This window comes from Aythya ferina (genome assembly GCF_964211825.1).
Source record: "Aythya ferina genome assembly, chromosome: 5".
Lineage (NCBI taxonomy): Eukaryota > Metazoa > Chordata > Aves > Anseriformes > Anatidae > Aythya > Aythya ferina.
The window spans coordinates 2,482,655-2,503,519 of record NC_140301.1 but is presented as its reverse complement, the minus strand read 5'-3'; the positions used below and the strand labels follow the sequence as shown (position 1 = coordinate 2,503,519).

The window sequence follows — 20,865 nt, the reverse complement described above, 5'->3', positions numbered from 1 at the left end:
ACAGAGAATCTGTTTTTAAATAAACTGGAAGGAATTTATAAATATAGAGATTGAGAATAAAGACAACTGGCTCCTCCAAGAAATTAAACAATGAATGAGTCTCAGTTTCCTTAAAATCAGGTAATAAATATTAGTGTAATATTTGAAATGCAAATAACACTGAGAAGAACTTTCCGAATTAGTATAAATACAAGCTACTATCCAGTAGGCTTGCCATTAGAGTCTGGCTACTAAGAACAGGAAAATGTTTCCTTACCAACCAGACGTTATACCAAAACAGACAAAAGCACCACTGTGAACATAATTCAAAGGTCATGTGCTTCTTCAGTAAACAAGAAAAGAAAGAGTTTAAAAATGAATGCACTCCCATACTGTTTCACTTATTTGCCAGAATTCTTGGAACCAGAACACAGCTTCTATCAAAGACACTGAAAATTAGAAAGAATCAGATTGTCCAACTCACTATTTATAGCCTCTAAGGGTGGTGAGTGCTTCAAATCCACTCCAGATTACAAGTGATTGCCTTCTAAAATCTGGCACAAATATCCAGAATTTGGGCTGAAGAACATGGAACAGGGTTCTTCCAGTCAACGTGTTGAAATGACATTTCAAACATTGCCTGAAACTGCAGGTGTTCAGTGAAGCAAAGCACTTTCTCTTAGTTACTCCCACAAAATACTTTCAGACCAAACAAGAAATAAGAAATTAGACGGGTTTAATAATCATACATAACATTTTGAAATACTGTAGCTGGGTTTGCCACCTTTAAAAAGTGTATATGTCATCACCACAAGGCTTCCCTCTAAGGTCTAGATGTGATTAGCGCTCACTTAAAAGTGACATTTATTCCTTCTAATTTCTATAAGCCAAAAACTTTTTCTTTCCTTGGTTGATAAGTTTGTTCTTCTTTCCTACCTAGAGCCATAGTTGTACTACTCCTTAACTTGTCCTTCTCTGTGAAGATAAATCATTGCATTTATCAGCACATACCTTCGATATACATATCAGCTTTCTAAAGTCTGTTGAAAAATTGAAGGCAATAGTCGCAACCTCTATTCTAGCACTGGAGGAATTAGGACGTAGGAAGGAGTCTTACCGGATGCTATGGAAGTGAAGACTTGATGCTATCACTATACTGAACAGTATGTATCTGGTGTACAAGTGTCATAGAAAACTTTTAGTGATTTGTATCCTTATTACAGCTGAAGTGCATTATATAACTTCCGTACCTGCTGAGCAGAAATTACTCATTTGCTGAACTGCATGTTAGAACTGTGCCATTTACCCCGGGCTCGTACCCTGAGGATAAGCAGAGTCCCAAACAAAAACCCAGACCAATGTTCCAGTTGGGTCTATTTAGCTACAGCCTAGAATGCTGGTCTGTCTGCACTTAACATTGTTTTCTGTATCAACAATTCATTAAGCTTTCCATCAGAAATCCACTACTTCTAATGGCATTACCAGAACAGAATGGGGAAAAACCTTGTTCAGAAAGGTTACCACATGATACATTCCTTGCAAGTCATCTTTTGAAAGCATTTTTTTGGATGAGCTTGAAGAGAACAGATGACTATGTGCATGAAACACCATTACAGACCACTGCAGATATATAATTAAACATTTTTAAAATATATTCTCACACTGTATTTCCTCAAAACATCTTTGTGCACTTGTTTCTTGCTAAATAACATCAAAAGCTATCTGAATGCACATAAAGTAATAAACAATTGAGATCCCTTTGGGATTTAAAACATCTGACAGATATTCACCTTCCTTCTCATTTTAACTCCTTCACCAACTGTTGATTCTCTCTTGGATCACTCTGGACATAATGCTTCAGCCTACAGAAGCAGAGTCAATAGAATTTCTTTTACTTCTCAAATAACTGTGTTTTGTTTTTAACACAAACCGTCGTCAACTTTTCTACAAGACTCCCTGAAAATAAGGGACCATGTTCTGGACATTATGTGAAGGAATTTTGTTCCATCTGGACTTGCATGACCTAGCACCAGCTGCTGAATATTTCACCATTTCACCATTCACTTATGTACGGAATTTTGGCACAGGGAAATTTTCTTTTTCAGATACATACCTCTACTTAAAACAAAACAAAACAATTACAATGCTCACTGGCATAATAAAAAAGCAATGTTATGAAGCCGTAAATCTGAGGAAATGCTTGAAACTCTGGGGATATCTCTGAACATAAACAGAACACAAAATATACATAAAATTTTGTAACATCTTCCTGCCTTTCAACATCTTGTCTCTAACAAACCACTTATCTATCTTTAGCGTAGTCTAAAATGAAACTAATGCACTTAAAGTTACTCAGAATTATTTCCAGGTAAAAGCCTGGAACTACCAGTGCTCAGAAGCAGTTTCTAAAATGCATTGGGACACTTTTCCACGACAATAAAATTGGTTGGTGGTTTTTCTTCCCCCTGTTATTACAGAGTGCTGTCTATATACTTGAGGAGATTCCTAGTCACCTGAAGAATAGGAGCCTGGAAAACCAGCTTCAATTTAGAAATGTACATGAGAATTTTATAGTATTTATCAGTCAACCATGAAACATTAGCCTTGCCTAATGCACCTTCTTCTCTCCCTCTCTCCTCTGCCTTCCCTCCTTCACCCTTTTGACAGCAGCAGCACTGTGATGCAACAGCAACCATAAACTTTTTCAAGTCTCTAATGACTTCCCAAATGATTTTCTAGATAGTGTTTTTCAAAAGATACACATCATGTATAATTATTGCATTGATCAAATGTTTTGGGAAAAAAAAAAGTACAGCAGGGTAATTACCATGCATCATTCAACAATTACAACTGGCATATAGAGAAGTATTTATATGAGCATAAATTCTGAGAATTAGAATAAACCTGCCAGCAAAGGGTTCTAGGACTCGACACTCCAAGAGAAGGTGCATACATGAGTGCATGCGTGTATAACCAGGTGGTAACGCCCTGTATACTAAAAACAACATTGATCCAAGTTGACAGAGGCCTAGCAGTGAGAAGGCCTGTGCCAGCTACAGCAAAATAGGCTTAGAGATTTGAAGGAGATGCCAACAGCCTCCAGATGACAAAACGCAGAACAGGAAGTCTTCAAATATGCAAACAAATCAAGAAGTCAGAATTCGGTCTTAATATAGACAGTAGAAATTAGACTAAAACATATGCTTGTAAAACAAACCATTCCAGGTTTTGGGGTACGTCATACTCAACCTCTGCAGGACTCAGCTTACTTCTTATTCTTGTATTGTTTGATTCTTCCCATCCACAGACTGAAATTTAATCAGTTTCCTTAAACAGGAGCCAAGTCTTCTGGTCTACCCTCTAGAAATAATGCCAGCAAAATTGCAGTGCCATCTGTCCCAGTAAATTGTTCTAATTTTTCTGAACATTAGAACACTTCCAATTGTTCTGGTCATCAAAGAGCAAATTCATCTGCCTTCCCTTCTCCTACTCTTTTATTTTCACATACACATACTGCTAAACACAGTGCCTCCAAGATCTGGCATGTGGATGACGCTCACACCAAGCAGCCTTCTGCTAGCATAGACCAGAGCGAACACATCCCTCCAATGCCAGCACCAGAAAGTCAGTCTGCCCACTGAACTCTTGCAATTACTACAGAGGAATCCAACACAAGGAGTGTGGGACAGCTAGTGTGAAGAGGGTATTTTGGAAAGCCCAATGGAGTTTACATGGTCTGGCAGACAACTAGCCCAGCATAAGCACCTCTAGCCATGTAAGAAGTAGAAGACCTGAAATGAGAGTGCATCCAGGGGTGTAGCCTTTAGCTCAGCACCTTGCCATGCACACGCTCATGTTGATCTCCACCACCAGCCACCGCCTAACACCTCTCACTCTGTTTGGTTTCACCTGCAAACTGAGGGGACAGACATAAAGGTTCACCACACCAAAACCTTCGTGCAGCCAAGGGGACTTAAGTTCAAAAGAACTGAAGGAACTTACGAGAAAGGAGATATATTTTTCTTCGTTCTTTTGGTCTGTTCATTTTGGAATTTAACAATTCTTCTTACATGCCTCATGTTACTGTTCCCCACTTAGGGTCACAATCAATTTCCCCTTTTGCATGTGTGAGTTTCCACAAAGAAACAGAAGGGAAAGTACATAAACAGGAAAACGTGGCTAAAAATCTCACAAAGAAACAACTTCTCATGCGAGTGAAAGCCTCAACTAGACCTGAAATAAATACCCAAAAAAAGTTTACTGGATTGCAAGATGAATGTATCACATTAAAACAATGAATTCTGTGCACTGGCTGCTCCTACCGAATTTTACATTCCCATAGTGTTAATGAAGAAAGATCAAATGCACTTCCTGTCAGCACGCTCCCTGAGATTAAATTAAAATATATCACCATCTGCAGCAGCATGAAAAGAGAGCTGAAAAGTCTGGTGCTTTCCATGGAGTTCCAGCTTCCTGTGTGGAAAAAGGGAATCAGCACAGGGCCACACTTGTCCTCTGTTCCCCCGAAGCCAAGTGCTGTGTTACTACCAGTGAGTGCTGCTGCCTGACTACATTACAGACATGACTTCTTGTGCATGTGGCACGAAAAGTACCCGTACGAGAGCTGGTCTAGCAAAAGCTCTAGTGTAAACAACAAGACTTGGTGCCAGTGCAAATGCTGTCATGTGCACTAATTAATGGCTTGGCAGCAGCACAGCAGTTCTGAGAAATAATCTGCATTTCCTCTAGGTAGGTTTGCATGATTTAGCAGTTTGTAAACAAGACAATAACAGATTCCAAAATCTGCCAAACTGATACTTCAGAGAGGATTGGCAATGAGAAAGTTTGTACTTCTCAGTTCCTATCTAATCCTGGTGCCCGCTTTTTCTCCAGTTCAGCATTTCTCCTTTGTACTCCATCTCTGAAAGACATCTTGGGTTTGAGTTCCGTGCAATCTCCAGAAAACCGCAACTTGTACGTTCTCCTTTCTCCATCATAAGCGGAGTAAAATAGAGCATCAGGAGTACTATTTAAAATTGTAGGTCTGTAAAATGGGAGCATCTTATTTCATAAGATGTTACCGGAATTAAAAAAAGAGAAAGAATGTGAGAAACTCTGATAAAATTCAACATTTTCAAACAGACTAGCTCAAGAATCTTGCATGTAAATCGAAAGCGCTGAGAAGCTCTTTACCACTAATATTAGTTAATATTCCCCAAGTTTTCCAGAAGCGGGAAATACCAGGGAACTACAGGCCACATACATTACTTCTATGCTTTAAAAGGGTCACAAGAATGTCCACAGGAATTTATGGACTAGTTCAGCACAACAGCGAGATCACATAAATCAACAAAAAGGTAGTTTGAAGCTGTATTGGAGACAAAAATCAAAGTCAGAAACAGAATGATAACTGGTATATTTAAGTAGTGGGGGGGGTGCCATTAAAACATTTTTATGCCATTAAGCCGTTTTTTGGTGGGGTAGGGAGGGTGGAGTAATAGAATTACAATCTGACTAATAAACGCAACCACAACGGCAGGACATATTTATTTTAAAGATAGTTATTTGGTGCTATGTGATGATTAAACTTTTTTTAGAAGAAATTACTACAATTACATTCTATGGATTAAAAGACTACCTTTCTGACAATTTGGAAAAGAGAACCGTTAGCACACACACACCTCGATGAAGCTACCTCTACTGGGGCTTTTCAGAGAGCAGTGCTTGGTCTACCACTGCTTAGTATATTTGTAACCAGATCAACAGTCATTTAGAAAGTTTACTGGTAAAGATCACCAGTAACTCAAAAAATTATTAGTATGACATTATGAGAATAAAATATTATTAATTCAATGGGAAACGTGTGAAGTAAAAACAACAACAACAAAAAAGGCCCTTTAAAACCAGGCATTTTAATCAAATGAAACTGCAGTTAATGCTTCCCATTCTGCCCCCGCCCCCCCGCAACCAACACACACACATTTAAACTATAACTCAGAGGACTGAGGACAGTTGTAGAAGGCACCACCTCATGACAGAATTATCTAATTCCCAAACCTCCTCCCAGCTAAAAAATCCTCATTCCTTCCCATGTATCATTACCGGGAAGTCCCAGAATTGCTACAAAAATCACTTGAGAATGTGGTATAGAGAATGCAGAAGAAAGTTTTCTAACTAAGACAAAAATATAAAACTAGAGCTGGAAAACAAATATAATATTGTGAGTTTCACAATAAGAGATTCCAAAATCTGTCAACTCTCTGCTGAAATCTCAAAAGATTTTGATTACAAATCTCAAAGAAATCTCAGCTTTTTCTTTTTTTTTTTTTTTTTCTTTTCTAAGAGAGTTGAAAAACACTTTATAGTGAGATGTTAGATGTTTATAAGATACACAAATAAGGTGTTTACTAGTAAGTGGACTGCAGATAAAAGCATTCCCAGATCCAGTGTATTACAAGATCTAGAAGTCATCATCATAAAAATTCAAACCTCAAAATAAGATGTCACTCTCTAAGAAGGGGATGAAAACTGAAACAAGTTATTGAGGTAAGCAGTGGGCTCACCACAGTTGAAGTCCAAGTCCTTAACTCATAAACATATATATCTATATATAGAGAGAGATATATATATGTAATTCTGAAAGATGCTCCTGGAATTAGCGTTTGCAAGACGTCATTCAACACCTGTGTGTCAGAGCAAGTCATCCCATACTGTAGCGGAGGTTCCTCTAACCTTCATGTATGTATAGGAAACCTATATATGTATATCTCACCTCTTTCCCTTTTAGGGCTCAAAAGTGCTCATAATACTTGAAGCTTTACACTATGATATTATAATCAAATTTCATACTTCAGAGCTTCAGCCATTCATGCAGAGAGATTTAGACAAAACTTCCACCAAAGTACCTAATCAGACATCCAAGTTTTTGCAAGAGAGCCAACAGCAGAGATCCAGCCCGTCATGGGGCTGGCAGGTGCTGCAGAGAATTCTGGCTGACCTGTCTTGCTTACAAGACTAAGTGTCATGTGCCAAACCAAGGGCTGAGAAGAAATTTTCTACCAAATCAAACTGACAGGGATTCACGGATTTCTTTTGTTTGTTTCCTTTGCAGTGTATAGCATATGTTGGTATCATCAGTGTAATCAATTCACTTAAGCTCAGGAGATGCTCTAGTCTTATCTTCACCTCAAAACGCCATCAGTTTGTACAGAACAGAACCTCTCTGATGCAACTGGAATTGCTGGACATCGTATCACGTATCAGTGGTGCTAATTAATAGACTCTGGTCAGACTAAATCAACTGATGCATTACAAGTTGCTTCTCTTTGAAGCCAGAAAGTTGGGAGAAAAAGATTAAAAAAGAAACTAATTTTTTTTTTTTTTTTAAGTTTAGTTGTTGTTTATGAGCAACATACAATATAAAATGCTATAACATTTCAAGTAAAATTTGGTTCTTGTACTGAATAGGATCGAATACAGAGGCATAAATAATTTTCATGTGGGTTGATAGGCATTAGGTAATTATATCACGGCTTGATAATTTAATAGAAAATAATTGGCAGACTCAATAATTGTAAAATACTTCACTGCTTGAAAATGCCAGTGATTGCTAATCAATTAAAACAATGCAAAGTTAAGACAACTGAAATATGTAAGTTGCTTACTTTACTGATTGAAAAAGAGCACACATTTCCCTCTGTGTCCCAAGACAGCTAACAAGTGCAGAAAAATACCCTGTATAAATACACTTGCACATCTCAATTGCATGCAAGCATTCTCTGCGGTGACTGCACACCCAGAAAAGGCCTCCTCTTATTTAGTTACTGGCAGGGTAACTCTAGCTGCTTGTATCCAAATGCAACTAGGCTGCCCTTATAATTTCTTTCAAACTGACCATTGTTGAACATCATCAATTATAGATCACCTCATAAAATACAGGGAGTTGAAATAGAAAACACATATTTTTCATGTAAACGGCACACAAGAGACGGGCAATATATGTAATTATTACAATAAACTTGATAGCAAAATATTATCAAAGAATTGCTACATAATAGAAGCAGCTATTGAATTGTAAAAATTGGTACATGGAAAATAAAATGTTAACAACATTCTTCTTGAAAATGTTAAACGAATAACATGTTTCTGCTTCAAAACTAATCAGATGTTCATGCTACTCCTATATATAAAAATAGAAACACTAGTCAACCGTGGGGGGTTCCCTTCTATTGTCCCATAAGTATACAGAGGAAATAGAAATATTTCAAGGCATCTGTAATGTCTTACATACTTTGAATAAAAGAAAGAGCCAAATCACTTAACAGTACTGAATTTTATTCCAAATTATACCCAAGAGAAAGCCATCTGCATGAAAAATAAAAAGTGGAAGAAAAAAAAAAAAAAGAAACGACACAACAACAGACTTTTGACTTGGACATCACTTGTGCAATACAGCTTTCCAAAAGGACAGCATGTTCTTTTGAAAGAATGACTACTTATTCTTTCATGATACAAGCACCATGAAAATCACCTGAAAACTTGGGGATTTTTTAACCACTATTAATAGATTGTACAGTGTGCTGGTGAAATATTGAAGTAGGCTTTTTTGTTGTTGTTTTATCCCTCATTTAATATAATAATATTACACAGCCAAGGAAACTACAGCTGCTAGAGTCAAGCTTGAAAGAAGACTGAAATACATGTACAAGGTCCAAATTGTGTGAGTAGCTCAGCATTGACACCTACAAGCCCACAAAAGTGTGAAACTGCTGCTCTAGACAACAGATGACAGGTACCATTTCCACAGGGAAGGAAGAACACAGCTTTACCATATGCTCACACTAAAACTAAAATTCAATATATCATGAAGTTTGTAAAATGCTACTGCAAGACAAAATCTGTATTGGTAAGATGACGACTATGTCATGTGCTGGAGATGTCAACATCTCAGACGTGACGGTCTTGTCTGAGCAGCAAGGACTGCAAAGCTGCCTACATGTGTATCAGCTCATTCATCATTTTGTCTCAGGAGTAATGATACAAGATGAGCAGAAAGTCTGCTGCATGCAATGTCTCCTGATGCATCAGTGTTTCCTAGATTCTGAAGTCTTCAAAATACAAAACAGATCATACTAAAAAAAATATGAAAAATATTTGCTGTAAACTCCAAACAAATTATGTGAAAATTTGAAAATGACTACGCAGTACTGGACAAACATTAGAAGAATAGTATATGAGCTCTGACAATGTGTGTATGGGTTACATTAAAAAAATGAACTGGAAAAAAAAAAAAAAGCAAAAAAACCTTTCAACAGTTGCATACCAGGAAACATGTGTTGACCCACGACATTTGAAAAGCTAACAATTCTGTTCTAAACTCAATCTACAACAGCACAAAAGTAAAGCAATTTTTCTGAGTATTTGGGGAGTGGAGAACCCTTTAAAAACACAGCAGAACATCATGGAATTTGCAAAAAAAAAAAAAGTATTTTTTCTTAAGAAAAAGCATAACAGACATGAGATATTACCTAAATGATTTTGGCCAACACAAGTAAGTTCACAATAGAGTACCTTAATGATTTTTCAATTACACACAGATTTTATTTGTACCTAAATAGAGAACAGAGACCAATGGATAGAGACTCTATTTTTCAATAAATAATGTTCTGCACCCCACACCCTATAGATATATTTTCAAAATAATGCACATTTTCTTAAATACTTTAACATTACCAATTTGAAAACACCGATTGTATACAGGCAAAGTGTTACATGCAGGCCTACAAATTCCTGTAAGTAGTCAGAAAATTACTGTACTCTATTTCGTAAACTACATTTCACCCAGAACAACAAAACCCTCTCTACATAAAGAGAGAACTATGCTCTAATTTCTTTTTAATTTAACTCAAATCTTCAGTATATGACTGTAAGCCTAAAAATTAAGTGTCCAAATTAATTTCATCTTTTGCAAAGTTTTGCCTAAGGCTAGGAAATAAATTGATGAAAAAAGAAACAGCTCCTCTTATTATTATTGTAAAAACAACTCCTGCTGGTACTGCTGGTTTGAAGGACTGAAGCTCATATTTTCAGAGATTGTCCAGTCTGAAATAACAAAGACCTATAATGTACACACACTGACAATGCCAACTAGCTGCTACTAGCTATAATTTTATGTTGACTTATGCTTTTATATATAATTAACCTGGATCCCATCAACTTAAATCAAAGAGTTACCCTACATCCATATATAAAAAACTTCACAAGTTTGACAATGGAAAATACCAAGTTCTGAACCTGGAGAATAATTTCTAAAAAGCAAACTAGACAAGTTCATCAAATTAATCGTTACTATCCAGTGATTTTTATAGATGGGTTCAACTTTCAGTGCACCCACAAATATGGAAAGAGACCCACTAGAACAAATATAGATAGGTTGACACGAAAGCCTAGTGAAAATGCTTGTAACCTGCTCCATGCAATATCACTGTCTACTAAACCATCAGAAGTCTGAACTCTCTTCTAGACTTCTCATAACTATGAACTAAAAAATGTGTTTGTATTACAATGGAATAACTCACAAATATTAAAAACATTCCTCCAATTGTCCACATTAAAAAAAAAAAAGTAAAGAAAATAAACAAGTGACTTAAGCAGATGAGCAGCGGATATGGGAATGGAGAACATACCACAACACCCGGGTCAAAATTAAGCAGAGGGAATGAAAAGAATAGTTCTGCCAGGATCTAGACAGTGTTATCTGAAACTATAGGTTATGAGAAAGCTCATTGACTTGTGTTCTCTGTTTGCAAACCACAAGCAAAACACTACCTCCAGGTCACAGAAATTGCCATCAAATGTCCAGATGTAACGACCAAGCCGTCAAACTACATACTGCCTGTAAGAGAATTGACATCTTTGTGCCCTCAGCTCACTGTTTCAGACATTTTATGGTTCAGTAACAGAACTATAACAACCAGAGTAGGGGGAGAGGGAAAACATCAACAAAAAAAAAAGACATCATTTATTTAATTATTGTTAAGCCAAAGATATTAACAATATACAATGATTTATCAGCATTTCAGAGTAAGAACTGGATGTATAAACATGTTGACAGACTGAGTGGCAGACCAAAATTTGAATCATTATCCACAGAGTCTGTTTCAGTTGGCCTTCCCACCAGAATCCAGGAAAATGTAATTTTCTGTCATAATTTACCACCTACTCTTCGGTCACCCAGTGACATGCAGCTTTTTGACCCATTCTTCACTTACCTCTGGTTCCAAAATCTTGCTTTATCTTACAACATTTCCCGTATGACCTCTAGTAAATATCTTTCACTTACATTCCATTGGTAAGTACATGGTTTGAGATGCCACATCCTTTGATCCCTGTACTGAAGAACTTTAGTCTATAATTCTACCTGATTAAAAAAAAAAAAAAAAAAAAAAAAGGGCTGCTGAACAATCGTTTTTCCTTGCTGCAACTACATCAGATCCTTTGCAGAACCCTTTCTTGGGTTCTCTCTTAAACACTGATGACAAGGCTTCCAGTATGTTAAACTAAAAATTTACAGTTTCCTTACACGGCCTCACAGATTCTATCCCACCCCCCACTACTTCTCTTCAATGTTTTATTTCTCCAAACACTTAAGAGGTAACATACTTTTTCTATGCTGGTATTCATTTTCTTCAATAGTTCAGTATACAATCAATGCACACTGGAAAAACTTCAAGCGTGCCTTAAGCCTTCTCATCTCTGAGATGTCTTTCTATGACAAGTTTTGGTTAAATTAAGACTTCTGGGCATCCTTTAATTTTTGCATCAGCCTTTAATTCTAAATCAGCATATACTTAAGCCAATTCTCCCGAACAGGGAAACAAGTAATCTTAAAGTCAAGCTGCCATTTGTAGCGAGGTATAAGATGTGTGCTACCTGCCAGTTCTTTTCTCATTCCTCATGTTACCTTCAAACCTCTGTTTGCCACTGTAGTTGCTAACAGTTGCAGCAAACAATTTCATTTGTGACTACAAAGATCTTCTACATTAATCCAAACTTCATAGTGGAAGAGCCCTGCAGTTTCTTTTTTAGCCACTTGTACAGCTAGGGAACTTTCTCTGTTTCACTGCCTCCTGCAGTCCAACTCCACCTAACATTCAACAATGCTCACTTTACTCACATAAATAATTTGGCAGTGTCCCACTCATGAAACATAACACTCTCTTTTTGAAATTGATTTTTTCCCCCCCCATTCAGAGAAAATAAAAAACAATTTTAAAGCTAGACGCATTGCACTTCATCAGAGGGAAGCTGCTGGAGGAACACAGGCAGGATGTCATCACTCAAGACACAGCCTTACGGAAAACAGTGGCTAACACTCCTACGTTTGCATGAAGAGATCAATACTCAGAGTGGGCAGAGCTCGGTTTTATGGCTCATCAAAAACTTGTCCATTCCAAAAAATACTTCCCCAAAGCCACAACGAGACAGCAATACTGTAGCTATGACTCATTCCCAAGAGTATCAGCTCCTTTTCCCTCTACCATTGTGAATTTTGACTTGCATGTGCCAAGTATCCTATCCCCAACAGTCTCAGAGATGAACAATTCCTAGGAAGAATTGACACATCCTGTAAAAATGAAATTGGTGGCCTGCAGGAAGAACATCTCAGGCCTTGTCTCAGAAGCAACATATTTCGTGATCTTTTTTTCTAAAGGTGAAATCATGGCAATAAGGAAGAAGGTAAGTACTACATTAAGTCAGCTTTACAGATTTAGATTATGGTTTTCCTATAGGCACCTTCAATAACAAAATGACGTACCGTCTTAAATTGATAGAACCAAAGTGACTAACGCTGTCCACTTCCACAAACCCATCTTCATGAAACTGGCACAGCAACAGCATCTCACTTGTTGGCCTCTTGCCTGAAGCACTGACCGCACCCTCTAACCGTAAGAACAGTGAGCACAATTTCTGGAACGATATGACGGGATTTGAACAATCCGGGCATTCTTCCTCTTCTCTGGTGACTGTGTGTTTAGTAAGGTGCATTTGTACATAACTAAAAACATAAAGACTTGTATATTTTTAAGAACACTTGCTTAATATTATCGGATGCAGTAAATCAGCATCTTCATTAATATCTTTAATTTTGGTTGACTTCATACTTTACTGATTTAGTCAGTGGCTAAAAAAAAAAAAAATTAGAAAAAAATTAGCAAAGAATTTCTCCTGACACAGAATGCAGCAGAGTCTTGAAGGTATATTCAAAGCTACCAGAGTAATGCCAGCAGATCATGCTTTGCAATAGGCATGAGAAAATAGAGCGTTTTTCTCTAAACCAAAATGGATACATTTCTAAATCATTTCATGTAAACTCCCAGCTACGGTAACATTTACCAGCATTAGCTAGTATTTACAATTAAAACTAGCGTTATTCTTTATACTTTAGTAATCTTGAGGTCCACTTGCTCCCCAAAACTGACATTCTACTCTGTTTTTTCTTTTTGTCTCCAGTGACTTCAGAACACCTGCGAATACAGCTCACACAGCCAAATTAAGCTCCGCTTGCAGGGATAAAGTAAAAAGCACAGAAGAAAAGTCAGGAGCCATGTCCTGCTTATAATATAGTAAAAGAATAGTAAATCACACAAATAACTACGTTCATTTTCAAAAGATTTAAATTAGCAATGAAACAAAAAGGTTGGAAATCTTTATATTGACTGATATTCTTAGGTTTTGTCCTTCATGAAGTACAAACTCTAAAGCTGAGAAGAAAAATTACTTATGAAATTATACCCATGCGAGTTATACTTGCCTTAAGTAAATAAATGTCCATCTATAAATGGTAGCTTGCAACTCAATATTCTGCAGCATGAGTTACTAGAGGGAAAATAAATGCTACAAAAAGAAAGCCTGGATCATGCCTTTTTATTTCTACAAAACACATGACGTGCTAACATTTGTACAATAATTACATGCCTAAATGCAGATTTAACAATGGCCTATGATTCAATACCAATAGTCTTAGTATTGAAAAAGTTACAAATCTTCAAGTAACATCTTTAAGATGTACATAAAGAGAAAAGCTGCACCATAATATTTTCATCTTATCTAGCACTTTCACTAATCAATTTTGCATGCAAAGTGTCATTGATCTATCATATTTAAATGCAACAAGAATTTTTTCACTTGCTCTAATGCCTTACACTTTTCTAAAATCATTTCAGAACCTCCCTCCCAACACCCCAGCCTTCAAACATGTTCAAAATATGTTTAAGGAGATAATCCAATGCTCAACAGCATACATCGTGTCTTTCAGCACACCAAAAAGCTGTCCAAAGCTAAACAATTATTACAAATCCAACATTTCCAACATTTCCGCACCAGCTTGGAAACTCTATCCCAAATGCCAGAAAGCAGAGTATAAATGGTGCTAGCGCTTCCCATACTTCAAAAGAAAAGCTGGGAGCAGAAAATCACTGATCTCCCTGAACTGACTGCAGCCACTTGTTTACGAGCTTCCTAGAACCACTTCACAGATGTGAGAAAATTCAGATGGAATATCAAGACGACCTCAACATTCTTTGCCGCACAGCAAAATTTAGATTTTTTTTTTTTTTAGTTCACCTGTAATTGTGTCACCTCAAGTGACCAAAAGGAACTTCAGAAAAGCAAGGGTGTGTGGAAAAGCTGTGCATATCATCTGTCACAAGAAATGAGATAAGCTGAACAGAGGATGCTAACAGTATTAATGCACCTCCTATACAGAGGCAAACATGCTACTGACTGTTCATACAGATTTTAGACAGCTATGCTATGGCAGAACAGGGCTGATGGGCACCTCAGACCACTTAGGGATACATTCTGCATACAATCCATGTTATGAAACCAGGACTGCCTACAGCTAAGGCTATGAAAAATACTGCCATGAAAGCAAACATAAATGGTCAGTCTCTTATGCCTTGACAATCAGTGTTTAAAAAAACATATTGCTTTAAAGAAATGCAAAAGAATTCAAACATGTTTCATAAGAATCCTTGCTCAAAAACACTTATGAGCTCATTATAAAATAAGGAAGATAAATGCACAATACTGTAATTGATATTGCTGAAATTTAAAGGTTGTTTCTTGATTCCAGCACTAATCCATTAAGTGTTCCAAAGAAGATTCATTGCCTCTAGGAGAGGGAGAGAACAGCTGCAATAGGTGGACAATTATAAACAGAAAATAAATCAGGGGAAGTGTTTGTACAGTGAAATAATACAAGTGTTTGATCAGTCACACGGTCAACTGATTGCTGTTTTGGGAACTAGCATATAACCCTGTGCCCTTGCCAAAGATTTTCTGCGTGATGTTGAAAAGCCACTTATTACAGGTATTCCCTAATTGCTACAACTGAACACCAAAGTCACAGGGCTTGACTTTCCACAGTGCTGAGCAGGCATACTCTTGAAAATGTTTAGTTTGGCAGGAAACTCAGCAATGCTACCAGCCTGAAAAATCTGGGTCAAACGTCTCAGATTTGGCAAACAAAGTTGCTGCAGACTTAAAAGTGTCACACCTTAATAAAACACAATGTGGTGATAAGATTCTTGAGCCAGGAGCAGAACCACTTACATCAAAGAAAGTGAGTTGAGACCCCTTCAGTGCAGCAGAGGCTAGGAGCTGACGATCCAGATTCATCTAGGGCCCTTAGTGATTTTAGTCCCTTCTGATCATCTCAAAGGCATTCACTACTTCCGTCTAATACATTTTTTTAATTCAGTAATCTAAAAGTTGAGACTTTCTAATACATAGCTAAAAACAGTAACAACCACCACCACTGTCACCAAACCTCTTAAGGGAGAGATTCAGAACAAAGCAATGACAACCATTTCTAGAACAAGGTTACAGCATCGGGCATGCCCAGCCCCCCTCTTTGTGTGGTAATACAGTGCAAATACATTCTCCACCTCTACTGCAACAAAACCTTTACATATCCACAGAATTTTTAGGAAAAAATATGGAAACACTAAAATTAATTGATGGTGTTGATGGCTGGCTTCAGTGTCTAAGCAGAAAGAAAAATAAGAGTTCTAAAATATATTTTTAAAGTTTATTTCATCAGCTGTTACAGCTCAATAGTGATAATACTTTAAGAGACCAAACTAGCACCCGAGAAGGAATTTGTACCTCATGGACTCTGTCTTCAGTCCAGAACAGCATCATTCTGTCGGTATCCTCTCCTTGAATCAATTACAGGCCTAAACAAATTAGAGATCTTCTTTCCCAATGTGGAAATTAAAATGAAATTAGAAAGAATCTACAGAATGACTGTTCTAGACTGTTCTGTCTCTACCTTAGCATCCTGTAACAAAAATATCAGGAAGGCTTTTTTTGTTTTGATGTGGTTAACCAAAGAGCAGAGCGTTTTAGAGCAATGCCCCCCTACAATGACTTTGTATAACATGCATGTAGGACTCAGAGGAAAAACAAACAAACAAACAAACAAACAAACCAGAAGTTTTAGAGTAACTAAACTTCTTCACTTCTTTCCTTAAAAAACATTTGGAACTGGCAGCAAAAGTTTTTCTTGAACTTGGTCTTCAGATTCCTGGTCCACAGATGTTTTGCAACAAGCTGTTGACAGAATTCAAGTTCCTGCTGAAACCAACATGTTGAAGTTTGAAAAAACAAAATGTTGATTAGGACTCTTCAGAACACTAACTTCCAATCTAAAGTTTTATCCTCTTCTTAGCCAAAACAAACAGTTCTTCAAATAATTAATTCAAACGTCAAAGATGACCACATGATAATTTTCTGTGGCTGCTGTCTGCACCACAATTATCAAAATCAGGAATTAAGTATTTTAGTAATACCTGCATCCTACACATATATAATCAACATACAACCATTTATTTATAGTTAAGTAAAGGTATTTGCAAGATTTCTTTTAAAATCAGCCCAAAGGCACGAATGCCTGCTTTTTAATATGAAATAATGTAGACAAACTGTTCTGCCTATGTAACAGAGCACAAATGTTCCAACAGTTTTAGGCTACTGCATAAGCAGACAGATAGACAGGTCTTCAATTTCTATAAATTCTTGCACTTTATACGCAAGAGATATCCAAATGAGGAAACTAAGCTAGGCATCACTATGAATGCATTTTAATCAAGAAAAAAAAAATTCTTTCTCAAATAAAGATCAAGAAAAGTTTAGGGGGAGATTACAGTTTCTGAGCTTCTTGGAATACAGGACACTTAAGAAATATATATATGAACAAAGATGGAAAGACATGCCAGAAATGAGTTAATAACAAATTGCCAAGACTGTGGAATGCTCTCAAGTTCTGCAATGCTGGACATTAAGAAACCCAGACCAATTTACACAAAAAGACTACATAATTTGCAATATATGAGTTTAAATACAGAAGAAGGGATCCATAAAGTCTGAAAGGAAGGACATTTTTAGCTGGCAAGCACTTTTTACAGGCTAACTATTTTTCTTTATCTTGCTCATGAGACCTCTTTCAGATATGAATGCATTTGTTAACCATTATTATGAAGAAAAAGCAACAGTAAGATAGCGTGTTTGTACTCTTAAAACAAATCGTGCATATTATACACTTATCAAAAAAAAATTTTTTTTATGATTTCCAAATTCCACTCCCATTAATAAGCAGCTTATTTTGATAAATAAGCTGATTCCAGCTAACTTGGCAATGTCTTTTAGATGAAAACTTTTTGTCATGAGGAACTTCAATGGATTTGTGTGCATTTCTGCAGTAAGACTGAGCACGTTATAAAATCCCAAGACACAACACGAAGTATAAAACAATTTTTAAATTTAGAATATAGACAAAGAAATGCCAAAATTAGAACGTGAACAAATACCTATGAGAAAACTGATTTGTCCGCTGCTTGAAAACACAATACTTCAAATTCCATTCAAAATCCTGAAAAACCATAAACGCTTACTCTAATCTTCACAATGAATTTGGAGTTTCTCCATGAAGAGAATCAGCCAACCAGATGTGAATTCAATTGAGTACGTTCCTTTCTAAGCCCAGAAACCAGGCAAAAAACCTTCCTCTGACTCTGCTAAAAGAGGCTCGTTTTCTACTTTTCCCTCTGTTTGGTCACAAATTGATAACAGAAACTGTTCTCAATCAATAATCCTTAATAGCACACATTGCCATTTGGGAAGCACTTTTAGACTGCCTCCTGAGTGGAACTTCAGTTCAAGAGTGACCACAACTACCCCGATCCTAGAAATGTTTCCTGAGCCTGTGCGTTGGGAAGAACATTGTGGGTATGGTCGAGCAGGGAACTGAGCTCGGATCTGAAGCTGACAACCCCTGTCAGACTCCAGCTGAGAGTGCAGAAGCTATTGTGACAAGTCCTGCAGTGCACTCGCCACTGCACCCCCCTTGAAGAGCAGACTTCAGAGCAGGTTCTAGGCAAATCAGCCCCAGGCCAGTAACACTGAGCTCCACAGGGGCAGATGAGGGCGGTACTGTTTCCTAAATCAAGCTAGCATAGGAGCTGCAAAGTAACATCCTCATGAAACTATATCAAGGCAAAGTCAGTCCTCAACTCAAATAGTCAAAGCCCAGACAAGCTCTGTGTAGGAAGCAAACTGTTTCCTGCCATAGTGGCTGTGCAGCCCAGAAAAAGACTCTCTGCTTCTCCTTTTTTTTTTTTTTTTTTTTTTTTTTTTTTCATTTTCCTCCCAACCATGGCCCAAATGACTAGGTACAAGCAAGGAGAGAGCAAGAACTGCCAGCCTACTGCCAGCCTTCCTCCTAGGAAGCAAAGAGGTCTTACCATAAAAGCATATGCAGATAGATGTTTAATATAGTACATTTTTAACCTTTTTGTTAAATCTTAGGTAGCACTATGTTTTATTGAATATAGATCTGTTCTTAGAAGTTGTATTTTTAATTGCTAGAAGAAATTGCCAAAACATCTCATTTTCATCTTCTACTTTACTTGTCACCTTGCAAACATGCATCATTATTCCGCATTATGTGCATGACATCTCTTTGCGAGAGAGAAAGCTGTCTAGGACAAGTGCAAATGCAAAACTCCTGTTGCTAAAGAAAATGCCCTTTTTCTATCCCCAGTCACTCAGAGCTTCACAGAACAGTAGCTGTTGGTTAAACTTCTAAGAAATGAAATGAAGACAGAAGAACACAAAGAGAATGCATCTCTTCTCCACAAGAAGTTAGGCTAACACAAGTAACAGTAACCATAGTTAGAATCTCTTCTAAGAATAAAAAGAAAGTATAAGCAGGACAGAAAAAAAAAAAAAATCTAGCCCCTTTACCACATTTGTTACTTATTTCATGAGAAGCAGAATAAAACTGGCATGCCTTCTTTTTCAGACCTCGAGCATAGTTCAAATCTACAGTTTCACCCCAGATCACGTTTCCATTATTTCAATTGCTATTTTTGATAGCCATCTAACTTTGGCAACACGGATAGCTTAGTTCAGTACTGCGACTGACACCAGGACCCGGGTTGCCTCAGGAAGCGCACTAGGCAGCCTCCAAGCCCATGCCCTAGGAGAAGGACCAAGAACACGCTCATACCTGGAGCCCTGACCAGCAGGAGAGCCCAGGAACCAATGCTCTCACCATCACAACTCAACCACTGCTTGAGAATACAGGAAAGCAGATCAGCCTTGAAAGAAGTACCCTTCAAGCAGGGCCCAACTTCTCCAAAGCGCCCGGCTGCATCACGTCCCATCTCTTCAGTCCCAGATCCTGGAGATACCACTCAACTCCTCTAGGCACAAGGCCTGTAAACAACAGCACTTTCCAAGAACAATCTTCTCATTTAACACTGAATAAATGCCTACAGAAAAATGATCTCACTAACCATACTCAGTTTAAGGTCTGCCAGATAGCCTGTAGATGTGCTATGCCTACCACAATAAAGTGTCTTTAGTGCTCTACAGAGGTAGACCATGGCTGAATTCTGGAAAACTGGCAAAGATGGGAAAGTTTCCTATTAAGATTTAGAAAACACCAAACAGTAGAAGAGTTTAATGGGCAACTGAGAATTTATCCAATCTTCTCTGGAATTTCTCCTGAGCTGGAGGAATGCACGTTATTCTCTTTCTGGACATCTGGAAAGCAGGTACTGGGCTGGCAATCATCTCTGAAATACACACCTACCCTCTGTGTACTGATTTAGAAAATGATTTTTATCGAGCCCAGTATCAGTAAACAAGCACTGAAAAGAACATCAGTCTTCCCACATAGAGCACTTTTTTTTTTTTTTTTTTTGGTCAAGCAGTTACCTTAGGCAGTTAAATTTGAAACACTATTCATCTAAATAAACCTCAAAATGAAATATGTTTCCTAAGATTATAAAGTGCTTGCATGACGAGTATAATGAGAATTCACTTTGGATGAATTTCAGTGGATTGTTGAATGTTTAGAGGACTTTACTATAGCATAAAACTATCATGATGCATATTACTCTGACTAAGCATATTTCAATCTTTCTGTAATCTTTACTACATTTTGCAGATTTAAGTTCACAGAATGGTTTGTTTTGGAAGTGACACCTCTGGAGGCCATCTAATCCAAGCCTCTGCTCAAGCAGGGCCACCTACAGCAGGTTGCCCAGGACCACATCTAGACACCTCCTGCATATCTCCAAGGAGGGAGACTCCACAACCTCCCAGGGCAACCTGTGCAAGCACTTGGTTCACCTGACAATAAAAAATGTTTTCCTCATGTTATATAAGTCCTTGCTGAATTTCATGTGGTTCTTGACAGTCTATTCTTCCAGCTTGTCTAGGTTTCTCTGAATGACAGATCTGCCGTCAAGTCCATTAAACCGCACCCCTGTCGGAGTACACCTGCAAATCTGATTGCACAGCATTCTGCCACCT

The 20,865-nt window shown here is 37.5% G+C and overlaps 1 protein-coding gene across 7 annotated transcripts in view; it reads right to left on the bottom strand.

The window, feature by feature from the left end:
- The window catches only part of SBF2 (SET binding factor 2), a 251,703-nt gene that overhangs the window by 153,217 nt on the left and 77,621 nt on the right, over positions 1-20,865 (bottom strand). The window contains exon 1 of one of the 7 annotated variants that reach the window (XM_084521592.1): positions 11,321-11,397. The exons of the other annotated variants lie outside the window; for them this stretch is intronic. Within the exon in view, the coding sequence (XP_084377718.1) occupies positions 11,321-11,356 (36 nt within the window). The 5' untranslated portion in view covers positions 11,357-11,397. Of the gene's footprint in view, positions 1-11,320; positions 11,398-20,865 lie in introns of those variants that run through there. 7 annotated transcript variants of the gene reach the window in all.